At 39.5% G+C, this 18,835-nt stretch overlaps 1 protein-coding gene across 15 annotated transcripts in view; it reads right to left on the bottom strand.

Annotated features, from left to right (window-relative positions):
• Positions 1-18,835, bottom strand: part of NRXN1 (neurexin 1) — a 2,017,115-nt gene that overhangs the window by 788,945 nt on the left and 1,209,335 nt on the right. For all 15 annotated transcript variants that reach the window (XM_089676450.1, XM_089676454.1, XM_089676460.1 and 12 more), the window contains one exon: positions 15,826-15,999. In XM_089676450.1, the coding sequence (XP_089532576.1) occupies positions 15,826-15,999 (174 nt within the window). The remainder of the gene's footprint in view (positions 1-15,825; positions 16,000-18,835) is intronic.

Below are 18,835 nucleotides of genomic sequence, written 5' to 3' on the forward strand. Positions count from 1 at the left end.
AATATACAGCCTCATGACTTCAATTAAATAAAAAAAACTTGTTTCATTTTTCTGTCTGTGTCTAGAATTAACAAAGAAAAAAAATCACACATTTCAGTGTTCCAATCAACATGCTGCAAGAATGTCAGAAAGCATAAAAAATAGATTTCCTCAGAAATAACTGCTAGGAAACAGATTCTTTAATGCAGAACATCTGCCAGTACGAGGTCTCTTTGTGCAGTTTGGTGTTTATGATTCTGGAGACATTTGAAATAATAATGCCTCATTGGCATAATTATTTTCAGAAAAAAAGTTAGGCCAGCAAAATTATAACCATTAGGAAGAGAATGGTAGAAAGAGTAGAATGATTTGTTTTTCTCTTTTTTTATGAATAAAAAGCTTTCTTTCATTTTGTCTTTCTTGCCATGAAATAAACAGGTAAAAATGCTGTAAATGTGCCATTTCTTTCCCTTTTTAAGTAATACAGACAGGGGCGGTCGGACAACTCATGGGGCCCCCGGGCAATAGGGGATCATGGGGCCCCTGTGTCCTTGCCCAAGCTCAAAAAAGCCTATGAAAAAGGTACCAGGGGCATCTCATGGGGCCCCCTACTGACCCCAGGCCCTCGGGCAGTGCCCGAGTTTCCAAATGGTCAGTCGGCCCCTGAATACAGATAATCTTTGTGTGTGTTTGTTTGTGTTGTCTTATACTTAGACTAGTCTACCTTCTAAAACAGGATTTCTCAACCAGAGTTTCATGGAACACTAAGGTTCCTCCCAAGGTTGCTCAGGGTTACTTGAGCAATGAGCAATTTCTGCCTCCCAGATAAGTGCCCAGTGACACCATTGATCTTTTTAGCTATCTGTAAGGGGGTAATTCTTCCCAATGACCACAAATGTAAGGAATTTTCTTTCCACTGACCATCACACTAATGTATCATGAGTTGTAGATATAGTCATTTTTAGCAAGGGTTCCCTGAAATCGGAAAGTTATTTCAAGGATTCTTGGTGTTGAAAAAGTTGAGAAAGGCTGGTCTGAAACCTAGTTTGATCTTTATATGCCATTTACTAAAATTCCCTTTCCATTGCACATTGCTTCTCATTACTTGTAGAAATGACTTGGCTGGTGTATTCCATTCACTGCTGTCACATCAGCTCCTCAATAATTGTTAATAATTGATTAAATGTTAATGCACCAGTTTGCAACTCTGTTGCTTTTGCCTTTTATTTTTCTTGAATATTTTTATTCTACAATGAATCTGGATCTGTTTTTGCAATTTGCTAAACCTTGGCGTCGATCTACCTATTAATATTTATTACAGGTATTTATATAGCATAGACAATTTAGGTAGCACCTTACATATTGTACATTCACATCAGTTCCTGCCCTCGAGAGATTATGATCTAAAGTCCATATCTCACATGCAACCAATTAACCTTCCAACATGTCTTTGGAGTGTGTGATGAAACTGGAGTACTCAGAGAAAACCTACACAAGCATAGGGAGAACATTCAAACTCTATGCTGGTAGTGGTTTTATTGGGATTCAAAATGAAAACCATATCTTATCTATCTATCTATCTATCTATCTATCTATCTATCTATCTAATATCTATCTATCTATCGATCTATCTATCGATCTATCTATCGGTTTATGTACTAAGGTCATCAGTTTGAATCCCAACCATGGCACTACCTGCACTTGTCTTGCATGTTCTCCCTGTGACTACATGGCTTTCCTCCGGGTACTCCGGTTTTCTCCCATATTCCAAAGACATGCTGGTAGCTTAATTGGGTCCTGTCTAAATTGGCCCTAGTATATGTATTTATTAATGTTGGAGTCCACATGATTAATATGTTAGGGACCTTAGATTGTAAGCTCCTTGAGGGTTAGGGACTGATGTGAATGTACAATGTATATTTGTAAAGTGCTGCATAAATTGACGGCACTAAATATGTACCTGTAACAAATAAATAAATAATAGAGACACCATAATAACACAATTTTAACAGAATGATGAAACTCAGGCTTTTCAATGTGTCCCCACTGGGGAAGTTCTCTTCACTTCTCAAATGTACACAGACAGAAGTTAAAACCTAATGGAAGTTTTAGACGTTCCCCACTTTTACCATATATATATATATATATATATATATATATTTATATATATTATATTGGATATGGTTTTATGAGTAAACTCTAACAATTCTCCTATTTGGTCCATTTTGCTTAGTAAAAGCCTAAATGTAGGTATTTTTTTAAAGATGCGCACAAGGGATGGTATCTATATTTAATGTGAAGAATCTCTTGTGCTGGTGCCAGTTGTCATAGTGGAAATCCAAAGTCCTCTACCTACCCACCTCTCCATACTCCCGAAGCTGTAATCTTCCAGTTTTGTGGGAGTTAATACTATTGCCTGGACCTGTCATATGCCATTCTCAAGAGTGCTGACTTTGCCACACTTTCTGCCCTTCTCCTTCATTGATGGAAGATGTACTATAGCTTCCATCTATAAAAATCATTCTATGACAGGAAGAGGTGGACCTTTTATTTATCCGCCTGCTCTCCATTCATAGAGCACTTGTAACTAATGAAAGTTTCCATGACTGGAGGAGGGGGCAGAAAAGGTGGGCATAGTCTGCACTCTTGAGGACTGCCTGTAGCAGGTCTGGTGCTGGTATTAAGATTTCGGCTGGGGGGTGTTGTGGGTGCAGAAGGCTTTAGATTTCCATTATGACAGCCAACAGCAGTACAAGGAACACTTCACACTAAATTTAAGTAATATCCCTTGTGCAGTTTTTTTTTTCTACCTAAATGTACACCTTAAATATATAATTTTTCTAATGTGGGAGCTCTGAACCTTATGCAGATGCATCATAACGCAATGGGCGATTATCCATCCTAGAGACTGCTCATTAGCAGCTGCGGGGTCTTTCTGGACCCCCAAGGGAGTTTTATTGAAGTCTTGAAAGCATAGGAGTGCAACTCCAGCTTGTATAGACCTTTTACAAGATATTTATTGTAACAATCAACACATTTCAGGGGCTCAGTACTCCCGCTTCATCAGGGTTAAATACCAGATAGTGTAGGCACTTGGATTGGACAAGCTGATCACTTCCTGTGCGCTCTGCTTGTGTTGCATTTTTCTCAATTACATTGTTCCCAGCTACCTCTGAGGACTGTATTAGCCCTCACTTCTATTTACAGTATAGAAATGAGAAAGAAAGAGAAAGAGAGAGAGAGAGGTATTTGTAGTCCGGTCCCATAGTGATGTTCCATGGTACTGCTTCTCCATAGATGTAGTATAGTGAGTGACTGGAAATGTGTCACTGGATAGATCAACAGGAACGAAAATCCTGAGAATGGGAAATAATGAAGCCACCACATCTAAGGACCGGTAAGCTGTAATATATTACATTTTTGTTCCTGGGTTAAGATAATCTTTAAATAGTCTTGACATTGTATTGCTGGTATACAATATGGGAGAGGAATTTCTGGAGTTTTTACATGAATTTCTCTAAATATGTTGTCCTGACAGGGACATGTGAACTTAATCTTCTCTCCACATCCATTTTTTTTAACTTTATATTGGGGAATAAGACTCGCACATCCGTTTATTTCTATCTCATAGGTAGAGATCAGCCGGGGCAATAGGAATTCACTCAAGTAGAAAATCTATAGATATAGGGTCATCCCAAAGATTGACTTTATTCTTTGGAGTCAACCTTTAGTTACAATATAAAGATAGAGATTTATAATACAATTCTCTTCTGGTTCTCGGAGCTATGTTTGTGTTTTTCTATGTACGTAACTCTGAATGCATACAAAGCAGAAAAAAAGTGTCATTACTGTTAAGCAATGCTTGCCTTTTTTAAAAACATGAAAGAATGATGGCAAAAAAAGACCAAGTGGTCCATGGAGTCTGCTTCTTGAGACCAAGTATTATTGATTTTGTTGATTGCATCCTTTTTTTTTCTTTTAACTAGTGCTCAATACATAATAGCACAAAAATGGCCACTTTCATCTAGAAATAAATAATATTAGGAAAAAGGATTAGAATTATGTGTTTTACTTTTGCTTTTCTTTGGAAATGGCTAACCCTTAGATGTGGGGGTTAAAAACAAAGGTTGTTCAAGGTCTAACAGTTTGTTTTCTTTTTAAAGCAATCAAAAACCTGCCCAGCAGCTGCAGAGATTGACCCTTGCTGGCTTTGTGAAAGCAGCAGTCTCTCTGCAGAGGTCCACTTGCTGAGCCAGAACCAAAACACTGTAATCAGCAGTGAGCTTTACTAATTGCAGAGCTATAGATCTCTCTGCAGAGATTCTATAGCTCTGCAAACATCAACTCTAATGCTCACTGCTGATTGGGGAGTTTGGGTTTTGACTGAACAGGTGGACCTCTGTAGAGAGACCACTGCTTCCCCACAGGGAGCAAGGGGCCAGTATGTAGCTGCTGGCAGGGAACAGACTTTCCTATAACTGTAGCTACTTTAGTAATAAAACTAACTGTAAGACATTGAACAACTTTTGTCTCGATGCACCTGGAATGCATTCAGCTGATTTAGGCTTCATTCACATACCAGTACCATTCTGCACTCCCATGCAAAGGGCCGTCTTCACCCACACAGGATGCACAGCATGCAAATCAATGACAGGTGCACAGCTGCATGGACTTGCATGGATCTCCAAGCACAAACCAGAGTTTACCTCTGTGCAGCCTTCAACCTGTCAGTGGTTTGTACAGGTATCTCAAACAACAAAAGAGAAAAATTCCCAGCTCTACTTGTCAACTAGCCTGCAAACAAACCAAAATGACCTGTCTAACAGTATGCATTAAAAACAGGGGTTTAGTTAGCGCACATTTGCAAATACATGTGTAAGCTACAGAGCCTCATCACAGCACCCCGATATTCTGTAGTTCCTAACTCTACACATTTTGAGAGCCACCATAGTAGAGGCACATGTATTAAATGGACATACCAAGAGCAGGTGGACCTGAGGGAGTCCACCCTTCTTTAAAGGTACAGGAGCGCACTGGATACTCAGCATGTAGCACAATGGCAGCTAAGGTGTCCTATGCGCCCCCTTACCAACAATTCAACAGTACGAAAAATGGCCACTGCCCCACTCTATAACTGGCCTTCACAGCAATAAGCACATGGAAGGGCAGGGTGGGCTCCCTCAGGTTTACCTGCCCTTGGTCTATCCATTAAATACATGTGCCTCTACTATGGGGGCTCTCAAAATTTGTAGAGTTAGGAACTACAGAATATCAGGGTGCTGTGATGAGGCCCTGTAGCTTACGAATGTATTTGCAATTGTATGCTAACTAAACCCCTGTTTTTAACGCATACTGTTAGACAGGTTAATTCGGTTTGTTTGCAGGCTGGTTGGCAAGTTGAGCTGGGAATTTATCTATTTTGTTGTTTGACATGCCTTGCCCTTCCATGTGCTCCTTGCTGTGAAGGCCAGTTATAGACTGGGGTAGTGGCCATTTTTTGTAGTTGGTTTGTACAGGTAGCCTGCACACGGCTGCATGGCACCTGTGCATCCCATGTGGAAAGATGTGCTTAGTGTGTACAGAATGATATGTAAATGAGGCTATAAACTGAAGGTTCGGTTTGGCTTTAATGGGTTTAAATTGCGCTTTTTTTGCTCCACAGTGCAAATCAATTCACCTAGAGAAGTCACCCAGAAAACATCCTATGGGCTAGGTTTGCTGAGACAAGCCAATTTTCTCATTTTACTCATACTTGTGTAGTTCTCACCCCCATAGGTCCCTAAGCTCTTTCCCAGTAGATGCACCCGCAGCCAGGAACAAAGTCACTCTCTTGGCTCAATAATCAGCCTAGGGGTATGCTGTTCTGATGCTTTATTGGAGAACTTGAACTTGGATGGGTATAGGGTAACTGTGGAATACTTCTGTAATGTGAGAAAGGACACTAATCTTTCTCCTAAGAATTTGAGTACAGTCCTTTCTTGAAGCAAATAATGGACTGAGCTATACTAGGAAACCAGGAACAATGTACCTTTTGAGCAATGCTGATTCTAGTACAAGAGGGATTGTAGCAGCAAATGGTCACTGGGATCTCTCACACTAGTCTATACTCACTAATGTCCTTGGATAATTGAATGCCTCCTTCCAAAATCTTTCAGATACCTCTCCTGTGATTTCTCTAGACCAGATTCCCAAAGAAGGCCCCTCAATCAGCTCCAGTGAATTTCATCAGACAATGCCCCCAGCTAGCATAGCTGAGACTTTGATAAGCAGCAGATACATGGAAGGCCTGCCCAGAAGGGCAGCAGCCCTCAAGGCTGGCGCCTTCTCCTCTAGGACAAGAACCCCACAGTCCTAAGCCCCAGGCTATTTATCCTCCATCTGGGCACCTTTCCCTAGGGATTGGCAAGGGATGCATAAATATTCAGCTGCTGATTTGACTCTCCCAACCCACTATCTTCTAGAACTCTTCCAGACAGATGGGGGGAAGCAGTCACCTGCAGCCAACAAAATACAGAACAGACCAAAATAATCACATGCAGCTACATTGATTATAGTGAGCCAGTAACCTAATCCAGTACCTATCTAGGAGGGAGCTACACTTGCCACCACACTAAATTTATGACCAGCTGCTCCCAAGTACAGAAAGACTGTTATTCATAAAATGTAAAGATACCAAGCATTTAAGATAATTACTTTTTTTCTGAATGTGTTTTAGATATTAATAAAGCTTTTTATTTTTCAGGTAACTGTGGTAATAATTCTAAATGTGTCATTTAATTAACTCCACATTATCATTTGAAAGCTTTGTCATTTACTCCTGCAAGGCACTAAATACCTCTAAGTTACTGCATATTCTTAACAATACGTATGATTGATTTTAACTACATTATATAAATTTCCCAGAGCAGCAAAGTTCAAGACTCAAGTTATTTCCATCAATCGAAGCTTTAACATCTCATGGAAAGGCCTGAAGAATGCAGTTAAATGGTAGGATAACTGTGCATTTAAAAACATATATAAAAAAAAGGGAAAATAACGACAGTGATAGAGATCGGCATCATGAGGGAAAAAGAATGAGAAGTTTGATGGAATTCAATCAAATTCCAAGGCAGTGCCCATTTGATCCAAGAAAAAGTCATTATTGAATTTAGCAAATGGAGTTTGCAGTTTGAAGAAAATTGACTAGTGAAGTTCTAATCTAGCACAAGATCCAATTAATGTGTGCCCCTGTACAAGGTGGCAATATGTTCCCCTCCGTCTAATCTTCATTAGATGGGAAAGTGGAACAAACATAATGGTAAAATCAAAGCCTGTGGTTTGTGTAGGGGTTAATTTAAAAAAAAAGAAAAATCAATTGTAAATCACAGAAAGGGTGGATTTTCCAATTTATTTCTGTTATTTAATCATATTGATTGGTAATATTGGTCATTGAACCATGAAACTCGGAAGAAGCCAGCATGTGAACCTGGGAAGAATATATAATTTATTAAATGTCAGTGGGAAATAAATCTTTAAACTGCTCATTGGAATCACTACCTTTTTTATCGATGGTGTGAATTTTGATTATGGCAAACTAAACAAATAATTGTCTAGGGAAATCGCTGTTGCTGGAGCAAGTATGGGATATCATCTGCTGTTCCTTCTATGTTTAATGGGAAAATAAATATTTTTTATGAAATATTTTAAACTATGTTTAATTTATGTTTTTCTGCATATCTGGATAATGTAAACAATTATATATATATATATATATACAGTATTTTATATATTGATATATTGCTATTGGTGTACATGAAAATACAAATACAAATGTTTTGTACAAATAAACAAGCCTGCGATAAAACAGCTGAATGGACCACCTTATAAGTAAAATGACCCATGAAGACGAGAGGCCCCAATATAATACAAAGCCAGGGGCGGACTGACCATTTGGAAACTCGGGCACTGCCCGAGGGCCCGGGTTCAGTAGGGGGCCCCATGAAATGCCCCTGGTACCTTTTTCATAGGCTTTTTTGAGTTTGGGCAAGGACACAGGGGCCCCATGATCCCTTATTGCCCAGGGGCCCCATGAGTTGTCAGTCTGCCCCTGTACAAAGCCCTTGAAAAATACATTGTAGCATCCTTCTGGTTAGGTTGCTTGTTATGTTAAGTAAATTTAGTTCCTTTAGCTCTACTGTAGCCAATTGAGCAGCTTGTGATTATTTTAGGCTGTTCTGTGGTTCACTGGTTGCAGGTTGCTCCCCTCCGGCCTTCTGGAGGGTTCTGGAATGTAGTGGGCTGGAAGAGTCAAATAAGCAGCCTTAATATTTAGGTGGTCCTAGCCAATCCCTGGGGGAGGGTCATAATAGGTGGCTGAGAGGGAGCATAAATAGTTTGAGACCTAGAACAGAACTGTTCTTGTCCAGGAGAAGATCTCAGCCTGAAGGGCTGCTGCCCAGCTGTGCTTTTTCTTCTGCTCATAGAGATCCAAGCTGGGTTTGCTGGGGGGGCCTATTCTACTGAAATTTTCTGGAGCTAATTGAGGGACTTTTCTCTAGGGATCTGATCTGGAGAGTTCAAGAGAGAAATGTCTGGCTGATGTTGGAAGGTGGCTTCCAAATAGCCAGGGACATTTGTGATTACAGATGGGCATGTGAGATCCTAGTGACTGGGTGTTCTGCGGCAATCCCTCTGGAATCAGTGTCAGGCTGCCTCTTAAAGCTGGTCATTTTCTGTGGTGTCCTTGTGCAGTTCAGTCCATCCATTGCTGCTGCAAGGACTGTGCTAGGAAGTGAGAAGTCTCCTCAAGTCTCCCCTACTGGAGCATCCTACAGTTACCCTGCACCTATTCAAGTTCAACTTTAATAATGCATCAGAAAAAAGATACATTGTACTAGAAAGAAAAATAGAAATAATTATAGACTGTTTACTTTATTGTAATCACCTTACTTCACACCTTTCCTTTGGCTTTTAACCTTCCTATTGTTAACTATTTTTCTTTCTAGTACAAGGTTTTTTTAAATGATGACAGACTATCTGTAAAGGTGTAGATGGTCCTGATGAAGTAGGAAATCCCATGAAACATATAGATAGTTTCATTTTCTATTGTTATTATTATTATATGATGCCCTCAAGAGTATAAATATATGTAAATGTTATACTCGAAGCACCACTCCTTGACTGATCTGTCCCCAAAAAACAATAGTTTTGCTTGCACATGACTGGATGATGCAATTCATCAGCGCTTCACCCTATTTGCCAGGTTAAGAGAAAATTCCCTTGCAAAGTGAATAGCCCCTTTGCCTTCAGTAAATCAACCCCATTGGCTTAGTGGGCGTTAAGTATACCCCCACCAGTGTTTCTCAACCTTTTTTTTAGTCAAGGTACCCTTTAAATTTATGCCCAATCTTGGGGCACCCTATTCTAAAATTAAAAAAACGGATAGTTTAACATAGCACAGCATAATCCAAACACGTAGGACACCCAGCACTAGGGATGATTTATGCTTCTAAAGGAAATAAATCTTCGCACATTGGTACTGACTAGTATTCCAATATTTCTCTTCTCCCTCAGTTTCTCTCCCTCTATGACCCCAGTGCTGATGGAGAGGGGCAGAGGAGGGGTAAACAAGGATGCTCTGCAGGTGCCCGATGTCTCAACCAGGAGCGGACTGACCATTTGGAAACTCGGGCACTGCCCGAGGACCCGGGGTCAGCAGAGGGCCCCATGAGATGCTCCTGATACCTTTTGCATAGGCTTTTTTGAGTTTGGGCAAGGACACAGGGGCCCCATGATCCCCTATTGCCCGGGGGCCTCATGAGTTGTCAGTCCGCCCCTGGTCTCAACCGATGATGTGATTGGTTGTTAGGACGCCATGAGCTAGAAAATTGTAATTGTGAACAATGAAAACCTGTGGTTTTGTGTAACTAAAATTCAGGCTTGAACCACCTAATGGCTTGTATGCAATTTCTAGGCAATTTTTAGGCATTTTGCAAAGGCGCCCCTGAAGAAACCTTAAGGCACCCCAGGGTGTCTGAGCACCCTGGTTGAAAAAGGCGGACCTACACCAATAAGCCCTTAGCAAATAACATGCTTAGCCAACTACCTAATTAGATTCACTTTATTTTAGCTTGACATAAGACAAAAATTGAAGAACTATAAAATAATTTCCTATTTAAAGGAAAACATAAGTACATTTCTTCAATAACGATATCAATTTTGGACGTAAGGCAGTTTCAAGTATTACTACCATTTTTATACATTAAAGGAATACATTTCTATTTGCTCAAGCAAACAGCATGGAAGAAAGTACCGTAACCATCATTAGTTATTGTTCTAATTACCCCGACCTGAAAGCTGAAGCTGGGTTGGATGCTGGAAGGGTATTGCACACCATTGCTCTTTTCATTACCTCAATTAATAAAGGCTGCTCTGTTGGTTACAGTTGGATAAGGTTTTCTTATGTATACTGCAAATAAGTCACTCTATCTCTGGAGCACAGACCCAGTCGATTGAACGGACTATGTAAATGGCATACCCACAAGCCCATGCTCCAGGAATGAATTGGATTATTTGCAGGATGAATGTGTGAATTGAGACATCTAACCAATGTAGTCCATCTACAGACAGAAAGCACAATTCACTGAAGCATATTCACTTCTCTTTGTTACGGAAGCTTTCCTCCTTGTAATTCTCAGGAGATCTGATAATCCACCCTAAGAACAGCAAACTGTTACATTTCTGAGACATTGCACTACACTGCAGGTACTTAGGATCAGTGCAATATTAGGATACCTCATCATCATATTATATTCATACATAATGTTCCTATGCATGCTCCTACATGTATTGAGGTCTACACAAAAACACACATTCTAGCGCATCCAAATAATACATGCACCTAACTGAGGATTTCTTTGAACCACTTGCTGTTGGCTGTACACACACCCACACACATATATACACACACACACACACACACACACACACATATATATACACACACACACACACACACATATATATACATACACACACACACACATATATACACACACACACACACACATATATATACACACACACACACACACATATATATACACACACACACACACACACATATATATATACACACACACACACATATATATACACACACACACACATATATATACATATATATATATATATATATATATATGGCTTTTATTCAGTGGGAACGCAGGGGAACGCAGTTCTGGCACCTCCAGCACTGAATATACAAAATGATAAGGGGTGGTGGGGTGTGCTGGAGGGTCTATTGATGCTGGCTGCTGGGGGATCTCTTGTTGCTGGGGGGATTTTTGATATGGGGGGTCTATTGTTGCTAGGGGGTAGTATATTTGCCAAAGGGGATCTATTGTTGTTGGGTGTCTTATGTTGCTGGAAGGGTCTATTGACACTAGCTGCTGAGAGATCTATTGTTGCTGGCGGGGGTATATCAGTGTTGGAGCAGATCTATTGTTGCTGGGGGCATATTTTTGCTGGCTGCAGGGGATCTATTTTACTGCTTTACTTGTTATTAACAAAATCCTTACAAACTACTTAGCACCACAAAAAGATACTTGGTTCTGTATTCCCTAAAAGGGGCAATACTGGGAGGAGTATAGGGGCGGAACCAAGGGATGAAGCTCAGAGGTGGGTACAGGGGCGGAACCAAGGGATGGAGCCCAGAGGTGGGTACAGGGGCGGAACCAAGGGATGGAGCTCAGAGGTGGGTACAGGGGCGGAACCAAGGGATGGAGCTCAGAGGTGGGTACAGGGGCGGAACCAAGGGATGGAGCCCGGAGGTGGGTACAGGGGCGGAACCAAGGGATGGAGCTCAGAGGTGGGTACAGGGGTGGAGATAAGGGGTGACTGAGAAGGTTGGAGTACCTGCACCTATTCTCTGGGAATAAAATCCTATATATATATATATATATATATATATATATATATATATTAGACTCCCATCATCATAGAGAGTACCTGTCACTGCCCTAAGCTATCACATAAGAGACTTGTCAGACCCCTTGCAATTTCATTAAGGTTGAATGGAAAATTTGAAATTAAAAAAAAATGTAAAAAGAAAACAAAAACAAATTTGAGTAAAATAAATTAAAATAGTATAAAATATTATTTTTATTTAAATATATGTGAGGTATCCCTGCAAATATCAGAGTGAGAGCAATAGGGCCATTATTTATGATTAACACCACAAAGATAACCTGAAAAGGCTCTCAAATTGCTGTCTTTGAAAAAAATTAAGTATTTCAGTATTATCAGTATTTAAGTATTTCTTGGGTGATTGAAATTTTAAGTCCTGACATGTTTGGTATCTATTTACTCAACATGCTCTCATCTTTTATATTTTACCAAAAAAAATGAAATTATATTGTGTTTGTGTGCACTAAAATTCTTTTTAGTGTATTTTTTTCACTGAAAATGTAAGTGTGACATAGACATTTGCAACAGTCACAGTTTTATTCTCCAGGGCCCTTCAAAAATACATAATGTTTGTGAGTTCTAGGTAATTTTCTAGCAAAAAATGCTGATTTTAACGTGTGTTTAAAATTTACAAAAAAATGCTCCAGTCAGCAGTTGGCCAAATTTCACATCAACACATGTATATATAACTTATTACATCCATTATATTAAAGTAGAACCTGTCTTGGGCTTATTCAAAAATCTTAAAGTTTAATCTGGACTCCATGGCAAATGTACTACATACTGTAGATTAAATACAGATTTTTTTTTTGGTTCACCTGAATTTATTTTTTTTTTTTCAAATATGATCCAGGACACACTAACAGATTGTCCTGCATTCTTTTAGACCTCTGTGCTCATTACACTGCAGAAGGGCAATGCAGCCTGCTCTAGGACCCTCCCTAGCCTGTGAATGGACAGGGAAAGAGCATCAGCAAACTGACAAGATCCATCCTCTTTTTACAAGCCTCCAATGGTGAATAGACATCATTGTGCACTGCACCACAGCCTTATTGTCTTTCAGTGCTTATCCTCCCTCCCATAGTCTAAGTACTGCTGTTCTATAGGTGGACTAAATGTGGCTAATAGAAAGTCAGTTGAATACATAAGCTAGTCCTATATCTGTAATTAAAAGAGAAGTATGGGTTAGTTTAAAAAAAAAAATACACTCACATAGGTGGATGCAGCACGAGTCCCTCGCCAGCTCTATGACTGAGAACTGAGCGATCGAAGACGCTCCTCAGTGTTCCATGAGGAGAGAGTTGGTAACAGTCTCTGTCTTTCTGTTCTGCCCCTCCAGCGCTCACTGGAGTGCTGGCCTGTGGCAGGGGGTAGCAGGAGCTGGCTCAGTCTCTCGTTGGATCTTTGAGAGGTGAAGCCAGGTGCTGGATTAGGCTTCTGGGTGGATCGTGGTCATATGGTTGGGATCATTTTAGAGCCCAAAGACTCTTTTTCAAGGTTTTTCCATTAAAAATTAATTCACAGCTGAAAATAATCTGCACTTTGATTTACTGCTTAGAACTGTTTCAGGAGGTCAAGTTAAGCCAGTGATAATGAGTGCAACAAAGGACCTTCATTGGCCTGCATTGTATGTGGATTCTCAACTCTGGGTTCTTTCCTTGTTTCTAAGGGATGTCCCCGTTTTGTGGAGTTCTGAACTGCCCAGTGACATTTTCATTGACCCATAGAAAATATGAATCCAAAACCCCAATCCGTCTTGGATTTGAGTAAAGAGAAATGTATTGTCACTATTCCCGACCAGCCCAGGTGAATAAACAATAAGGAGCGGCCTCAGCCTACATGTCCATCAAATCACACACCCTGAGGTATTTCACCAAACCCACTGAAGCTTAGTCATAGGGTCTAGGGTTCAAGGTTTCTACTGCTATCTGTGTTCTTGTTAGGGACCTATCCTAGGCAGTATCATCTTATTTGTAGTAGATAACATTGGTGAAAGTCCATGGAGAATTGCTAAAGCAATCTCTCTCCCTCTTTTCTGCCCTCCTCTGCAGCCTGCTAAATTCACAACCATTGCCTGCATCTGTGTTGTTAAATAGGAAGAGTCTCCATGCACTCCAATCCTGCTGTCTTGACCCAACCACGTGTGGGAAACCACTTCTTAGGTGACTTAGAAAGCTAGGCATCGGAGGAGAATCTACCAGTTACATACAGAACAGTATGTTGGTAAAAAATGGTGATAATTACGTTTAGATGAATTTTGCAAAATTCACATATTTTATTGAATTTGTAATCAGATTGCTGCAAATCTTTTTCCAAATGAATGTGTTGGCTCATGCCAACTTCAGCAGTTCAACAATCAATGTTCTGTGGACAGCCTAATCTCACACATAACAGTGTAAAACTACACTTACTTACTTTCCTCTTTACTATGTATGCTATGCCAATGCTAAGCACTCTCAGGAGCTGGGAAACGGTAATTGAGATCGGGAACTCTTATGATGGGTTGTGGTCTTTGTCTTAAAGTGTAATTCCAGTCAAACCCTAACTAAGTCTACATCTACTCCTAAGTCCATTCTAAGACCATTCTATCTACTCTGTAAAAGGAAAAATGCCTATACTTACCTATTCTGAAGCTGCTCCAGTCCAGTCCCATGACTGGCTTCCAGCTCTGGCTTCATTGTAGAGGAGGGACAGCTGACAAAGGATGGCCTATGGTAAGCATATGGGTGACTTAATTGCCAAGGTTTTGCAGCCATTGTCGCTGCCTCTCCTTTACAGCAAAGCTGCTGCTAGGACCTGATCATGTGACCGGACCAGGGGCGGACTGACCATTTGGAAACTTGGGCACTGCCCGAGGGCCCAGGGTCAGTAGGGGGCCCCATGAGATGCCCCTGGTACCTTTTTCATAGGCTTTTTTGATTTTGGGCAAGGACACAGGGGCCCCATGATCCCCTATTGCCCGGGGGCCCCATGAGTTGTCAGTCCACCCCTGGACCGGACCGAAATGGCTTCAGAATGGATAAGTATAGACATCTTCCCTTGTGTAAGTATAGACATCTTTCCTTTTACAAAGTAAACAGAATAGTCTTAGAATAGGGCGGGAGTAGATTTAGGCTTGTTTAGAATATGATTGTATCCACCAATGTTGAATTTCCAAGGGGAGATAGAAGTCTAGCTATGTTATGTTCATAGCTCACATAAGATTGTAAAATCCACAACCTACACTACAATCATGCACAAAAAGAGAGGCTAGATATTTACAGAGCTGCAAGGAGTCTTGAAACTCTTTCCTATATTTATATTTTTTTTTAGGAGAGAACATCTAATACATTTTATTATTTTGCAATTCTGACATATATTATAATATGTAAAATGTCTAACATGAAAAAAAAAACGAAGTCTCAGACAAATGAAACACAAATTTATTTTGATAAAAATGTGAATACTACATTAAAGAAAACAAAAGGAAAAACAACAAATGATATGGCAATGATAAAAACAAAAAAAAAAATAACAAAAACAACATAAAATAAAATATTTATATATTTTTAAATTTTTTTATATTTATATATGAACACTGTTATGACTTTATAAAAATAAAAAAGCCCTAATTTATTCTAGATTATGTGAGTACAATAAAACAATAAAAATAATATCAATAGTATCTTGTTTCTACAGTAGAAAAATTTGTTATTACTAAATTATGCAAATGCATGTATAAAAAAATATCAGTTACCTATACATAGAACATAAAATTTTATCAAATACAAATAGCTAAAAAATATGCAGAAAAAATAAACATGAGATGTATTAACGTACACATGAAAAATGAAATAGATGATGTTTTACCACGGAGAGAACTATTGTCTATATAACTACTGTGATTAAAACTTCCTGTACCTTCACATCCTCTTTCTATTTGTCCATTACACAAAAGAGCATCTGAGATCAAGTCTGGAAGACGTCCATTCAGATCAACAGAAGCAAGGCAGCCTTGGAATCCTTCCTTGGCGTGTACAAGCTTTGGCAGTGTTTTGTACGTTTCTTTGGCAACACCTCCGATGTATAGGTCACCTTGCAGAAAGAAAAGACAAAGCGTTTGTAGCAATAACAAATGTATGATACATTAGTTCTAAATCAGTTAAGAATAATGACACTTCAAAAGTTTTCAGCATTTCAGAAGTATATGACATTTAGTAAAATGTTCACAAAATAAATTACATTTTATATCATTTTACTGATTTATTTTACCAATCTTATTATTTACCAACTTACTGTAGGTGTTATCCTCATTCACTGTATTGACTATTTAGTGCATTTGTAATAGTCAAAACCGACCTGCCCATCCATCCACGTCTCCATGCAAAATTACTTTGAAAAATACCCCCCCCCCCCTCAGCTTTCCTGAGTAAGTGTAGATGATTCATGTAGCATTCACTTTCTGATACCCATCTGCCCTTAGCTCAGGCAAGCAGGTGGATGGGCATTAGCTGAGATAGTTGCTTCATCAGATGAAGAAATGCACATGAAGACTCCTAGGATGTATGTCATCATTTTGGCCTAGGCCAGAAACTAAAGAAATGTAAAAAATAAATGTATTTATTATGTATATATTTATTTTATTATTTAAAGCAAACTCCTCATCCATCCATCCATTTCTCCATGTTTTCTTTTGTTGAGAAATCATTTTGAAAAACTACTCCCTAGCACTTCTAGCCACTGCCATCTTGGGTAAGGACTGACAACTCATGGGGCCCCTGGGCAATAGGGGATCATAGGGCCCCTGTGTCCTTGCCCAAACTCAAAAAAGCCTATGAAAAAGGTACCAGGGGCATCTCATGGGGCCCCCTACTGACCCCGGGCCCTGGGGCAGGGCCCGAGTTTCCTAATGGTCAGTCCGCCCCTGGGCAGATGGTTTATGTAGCATTTACTACCTAAAATCCATCTGCCTTTAGCTCAGCTTTGAAGGCAGAAGGGTTTGCTTAGCTGAGAAAGCCCTTCCTCCCCTCCTCCAGATGAAAGACAAAAATTAAGAAAAAAATTAAACCCATAAAGACTTCTGGGATATATGGCATCATTTGGCCTAGGCCAGAAATGCAAAAAATATATTAAAATAAGTAAATATAATATACCTTCCTATCTCTTTACTAATGCCAACAGCATAAGGATCAAAAATAGTTAATATTGTTTTTGAGAGAATTTAGTTCTTATTGAAGAGCCACCCCACCCCTCATACACACAAAGACAACCCAAACAGATATCAGAATACAAGAGAGCGGATGGAGCAAGAATCATACTGAATGTCGATGACAAAATAGCAAGGATTAGAAATATAAAGCACCATCGCGCTTCCCTGGCTTGTTATTACATGAGCCTCCTTAAGGTGGATCTACATCTAGTGTCTGAGTGGCGGTGGACCCACTGGTGAGTCCGAGGTTGACCGGGAGCGTGACTAAATATCATCTCTGAGAGTCCGCCAGGGCGTTCTGATGACATCATACCAGTGACCAGACCCTGATGTTTTCTACAGATTATATACATACAACGCGCAGTTTGTATGTAGTTCTGGTAAGCACATTATAATACCATTACCACAAGGAATTTGCTATTAGGGTTTTTCATCTGACCAGTTCGGCTACTTGGTGGACTTTATGGAGCATTTCTGATACATATTAATCTGGTTTTGGAGGACTCTTTATTTGGGACTATACTAATCTCTTTTTTCTACTATACATGAATCATGGTCTCATATAATAACTTCTAGCGCTGCATATTCAATGTTTTAAGATGGTAGAATCGCAAGTCAAATGTAATAGGATTTCTGGTAATATTTTTGGACTCAAGAAAAGTATACCAAAGGGTCTGCCAACCAAAAAGAATATTTACATTTTTGGAGATACTGGAGTGGTAAAACAGTTGACAATTTTTATATCTTTTAAAAACTCTGTAGGGGTGATACCCGCACTTAAGTTCCTTCATCTGCATTCCTGATGTGACAAATACTAGACTTTTTCTATATTGTAGGAACACCCAGTATGGAAGGCCCTCAAGATAGATTGTGATTCCATGTGCAGGCTCAGAGCAGGTTCCTCTTTAATTTTGTCAAAGAGAAATGGGACAATTGCTACTGGAAATACCCACACCTCACACCACACTGCTGCCCACTTCAGTTTGGCGAAAACCAATCCTGAAATAACAGCAAAAGAAAAAGGTGCGCAGGTCTAGTGCATGATCATAAAACTCTTTATTAAATAAAAACAAAATCCAATGTACTCAAATTGCCATTGAAAAATGTAAGCTACACCCCAGTCGATGGACATGATTTCAGTGTTGGGACTGGATTATGCTACATGTGCTTTATTGTGTACCTTTGTGAGTACATTGGATTTTGGATTTAATTTAATAAAGAGTTTTATAATATTGCAATAAGCAGATTCATCTTCTTCTTTTGCTTTTACCCAAACTCTTAGGTCAACAAGAATGAAGTCCAGAATTATGGCAGGGATATTTCACTTTTGTAGTATCCAAGACATCTAAGGAACCTGAATCTTTCTACCGGACTTCACCAATAACCAAACTATCACTCTGGTGTTTGTTGACTCTTTAAAATGAAGGAAAAAACAAGAAACTGGCTTGATGATATTCCCATTATTTTATATTAACTCACATTTTTTAATTATTAGAAACAGAGAAAAAAAAAATTAAAACATTTAGTCTACAAGAGAAAATAAACAGGCAATAACTATGTTCATAGCTGTATCCAAAAGCCAGAGGTCAAGATGAGATCAATGCACTCATCAGCACAGCAAGATTGTGATAAATGTACTTCTACCTGCTGAAACACACACTGCGAAAGGCAAGATACCTTTCAGAAAAGTTCCAGTGGCAATGCTTTTAACACACCTAATCA

This window comes from Staurois parvus, unplaced genomic scaffold (genome assembly GCF_062004578.1).
Source record: "Staurois parvus isolate SC_StPar_1 unplaced genomic scaffold, SC_StPar_1.0 ptg000169l, whole genome shotgun sequence".
NCBI classification, from domain to species: domain Eukaryota; kingdom Metazoa; phylum Chordata; class Amphibia; order Anura; family Ranidae; genus Staurois; species Staurois parvus.